General features: G+C 43.0%; 1 protein-coding gene across 1 annotated transcript; it reads right to left on the minus strand.

The window, feature by feature from the left end:
* Window positions 1-1,287: 1,287 nt before the first annotated feature.
* LOC132888252 (E3 SUMO-protein ligase ZBED1-like) lies at window positions 1,288-3,232 on the minus strand. Its single transcript, XM_060924327.1, has 3 exons — window positions 1,769-3,232; window positions 1,430-1,613; window positions 1,288-1,373 (listed from the first exon to the last, which is right to left on the minus strand). The coding sequence occupies exons 1-3, from the start codon at window positions 3,230-3,232 to the stop codon at window positions 1,288-1,290; spliced, it is 1,734 nt and encodes a 577-aa protein (XP_060780310.1).
* Between the last annotated feature and the right edge of the window lie 488 nt (window positions 3,233-3,720).

Here is a 3,720-nt window from a genome sequence, read left to right on the forward strand (position 1 = left end):
ATTTTTTTGTCATGAGCAATCCCCATGTGCCCATAGTTATTGGTCTGCCCTGGCTAACTCTACATAACCCCCATGTCAACTGGACTAACAAGACCATTTTAGGATGGAGTCAACTCTGTTTGTCATGCCTGAGATCTGCCCTCCCTCATGCTGAGCTGCTCCAGCCCACCATTGGTGAATATCCTGACCTCTCTAATGTGCCTCCTGAGTATAATGACTTAAAACCTGTGTTCAGCAAGTCTCAAGCTGTTTCTCTTCCTCCCCATAGGCCCTATGACTGTGGAATTGACCTTCTCCCTGGGACTGCACCACCTAAGGGGTGACTTTACTCTCTCCTTCTGAAAGGCAAGCCATGCATAAATACTAGTGCTGTCAAGCGATTAAAATATTTAATCGCGATTAATGTCGCGACTGTCATAGTTAACTCGCGATTAATCGCAATTTAATCGCACATTTTTGTCACATGAAAAACCATTGTAATTCTCTTATCAGCATAAAAAAGTGAATGGGCTTGCTTTGTACCAATGTTTTTTTTTATTGCAGAGCATAACACGTCTTGTCACAGCCACTGACATCCATAACTTCCATATTACTGTAGATGAGAAAACCAGGGGATGAAAAATAAAGTGCATATCACTGTGAAAATAAAAAAATGTTTTATTTTACTCTTCATTAGTTTCTTTTGAAGAGAAGTATTTGCCATAAAAGAAGAAAAAAACAGATAACGAAAACAAAAATAAAAACATTCATCATACATTCAAAAACGTTCATCATAGTGTGGCACTGTATTATCTAATTCTCACTGCTTATAACTAGTGGTGCAACAGATCACAAAACTCACGGATCGGATTGTTCCTCGGATCAAGAGTCACGGATCGGATCATTTTTCGGATCGGCAAAAAGCAAAAAAAAAAAACCAAGACAAATAAACATACGTACTTACATTTTGTCTGTTTATAACACACTTAAATTATTAAAATTAAAATATATAAAAATAGTGCACAAGGCATAATTATTAATGAAAAACAACTTAAAGTGCAATATATTGGCATATCTCCTTCCTTTAAAATGTAACAATGAACCAAAAATCTACTTAAAGTGCAACAGCAACATAAAAAGGCATATCTTCTTTTAATATTGGTTCAAAAGGTCATTAGAACTCAAAGGTAAACATAAGAAGACATCTTCGTTGAAACAAGGACAGTGAAAGAACCTGAGTTTATAATTTCAGATTTTTTTTTCAAGAGGACAAGGATGTCAACATTGTCGGGAGAGAGTGTGGACCTCTTAGCTGTCACTATGTCCCCTGCAGTTGAGAACACTCTCTCTGATGGTACTGAAGATCCTGGCACAGCGAGGTAGCATCTTGCCATCTTTGCAAGACAAGGGTATTTGCATTCATTGGTTTTCCACCATGTCAGTGGATCACCATCCACTGACATGCCACCTGCTGCCTGGTAGGATGACACCTCCTCTTTGATGAGGTCAATGCCAGGAGCCTTGGTGTACATCTCTTTGCTGTCAAAGGTCTCTCCAAAGAGCTCGGCCATCGCTGATTTCTTTTGAGGAGGAGATGTGTCCAAGCCTCCTCCTGCTGCCTCTGCAGCTTGACCCTGCAGAAAAAAAAAATTAAACCTGTTATTTATTTTAATGTTTCATAGGCATGAAAAATGTGGCAATAACATTTAATAAAAGCCATTATTACTGGAAATAAAAAATGTGTGTAGATTTACATTTATAATTTTTAGATAATATTCTTTTTCTTTACCTCATCAAAGTCTTCAGTACCCAGATGGCTCACAATCTCAGTGGTGAGGTCATTGTATGTCTTCTGACGTAGGGCAGGGTCCAGGTGAGACAGGGACTTGAATCTGGGATCCAAGGCAGTAGCTTTGTGAAGGTAGTCCTGCAGAGTAGGGGATGAAGTGTATCTGGGCTTCAGGTCCTCTCTAATGGCAGCCTTGACATCTTGTGTGATGGTACTGTCTTCCACACTTGGAGCCATGGATTGTAGAATCCTTGTTTTCAGTGGCAGGATCATTGATACAGATGGTGAAGTTTCAGTGCTCAGCAGAGATGTGACAGTTTTGAGGGGTTTAAGTACCTGGAGGACCTCTTCTGCCACTCTCACATCATCATCAGACAGGGTGATGATGTTTTCTTTCCTCAGGGTTTTCTCAGTCAATGCAGAGTATATAGCTGCCTGCTGCTCCAGATAACGCTCCACCATATCATAAGTGGAGTTCCACCTTGTTGGTACATCATGTATGAGCTTATGATTGGGTAGCTGTAACATGTCTTGCTTTGTCTTGAGCACATGAGCAGCTGTTGTGCTTCGGTGGAAGTAGGAAACCACCTTCCTGATTCTCCCAAGGAGGCGTTCCATTTTATTGACTGAGATTCCGTTTTGTGATGCCAAATTCACTACATGTGCAAAGCACCCTATCTGTGGGCCAAGTCCTGCCATATTCACTGCATTTATTTGATTTTTTGCATTATCAGTTGTTACTGGAATATTAGTACTGGGCCTCCTTAACTTCCATTCTTCAACTGCTTGTGTCAGTACCTGCGCAAGATGAGTGCCTGTGTGACTCTCGTAGAGGGGGCGTGTCTGCAGCACTAGACTTCTCATCTCCCAGTCTTCGGTGATAAAGTGAGCCGTTATCGTCGCGTAGCTCTCCGTTCCCCTGGACGTCCACCCGTCTGTCGTGAGCGCAACAGCCGACGCTCGGGATAGTTCATCCACAACTTTCTTCTTCTCCCACTCATAGAGATCTGGCACTACCTTCTCACTGAAGTGTGTGCGCGATGGGATGTCGTAACGTGGCTCAAGCACTTTCAGCATGTTTTTAAAGCCCTCGTTTTGCACAACTGAATATGGCCTCATGTCTGTAGCTATAAACATGCCGATAGCGTTTGTGATAGCTTTAGCCTGGTCGGATTGCGCAGGGAGAGGCTGCTTAAATGCTGCGGTGATGAGCGGTTGTTGGCCAGCTTTCGTTTTTTCTCCGATCAGTGAAACACCCGGGTGATGTCGCTTCAAATGAGTGAACATGCTGGATGTGTTTCCACTGTCATATGGCTTTCTTGTGCCACAATGCCTACACACAGTCGCAGTTTTGTCCACTGACCTCTTTCCTTCATCATCATAGTTGACAGGGAAGCCAAAATGCTCCCATACAGGGGATTTAAGTGTCGTGGGGCGTTCAAGCTCCTCCTTTCCGCTCGCCATGTCTACACACCTCCTTTCTCCGCTCGCCGCAAGCTGTATGCGGATGGAGCACAACTTTTTGTTTTTTCCAGAAATCAATCCGCGGATCACGTGTGTCCCGAACTGATGACGTCGATCCGAACGGATCACGGATCAATGATGATCCGTTGCACCACTACTTATAACTATACACCTACCCGGTGGAGATGAGCTGGGAAACTGAAGACTGAAGGAACAGTATTGAAAAGTATTTTTCCAGTCTCACCTGTGAAAAGTAATCCCATGTGATCTCGTTTGGACAGTAAACCTGTTGGTACAGTTAAACGCAGCACATGAATGAGGCATCTTTATTCTTGGCTACTGTCTAGACGCTATACCAGAGACAGTTGAAGAATCTCCACTTTGCCCCATCCAATATAGCGGCGAGGATGTTTATATGTCTATGCCTTTCTCCATCACTCACATGGACTCTTATTGAAGCAGCGCACGACAAGCCTCAACAGGAACTA

Source organism: Neoarius graeffei, chromosome 6, assembly GCF_027579695.1.
Source record: "Neoarius graeffei isolate fNeoGra1 chromosome 6, fNeoGra1.pri, whole genome shotgun sequence".
Taxonomy (NCBI): domain Eukaryota; kingdom Metazoa; phylum Chordata; class Actinopteri; order Siluriformes; family Ariidae; genus Neoarius; species Neoarius graeffei.

Bases quoted from the DNA above. Each gene is read 5' to 3' on its own strand.
- LOC132888252 (XM_060924327.1), bottom strand. From the start codon at position 3,232: ATGGCGAGCGGAAAGGAGGAGCTTGAACGCCCCACGACACTTAAATCC. The intron at 1,614-1,768 runs GTAAAGAAAAAG...TTTTTTCTGCAG, and splicing joins GTACTGAAGACTTTGATGAG to GGTCAAGCTGCAGAGGCAGC. The intron at 1,374-1,429 runs GTGATCCACTGA...TGTCTTGCAAAG, and splicing joins AGGTGGCATGTCAGTGGATG to ATGGCAAGATGCTACCTCGC.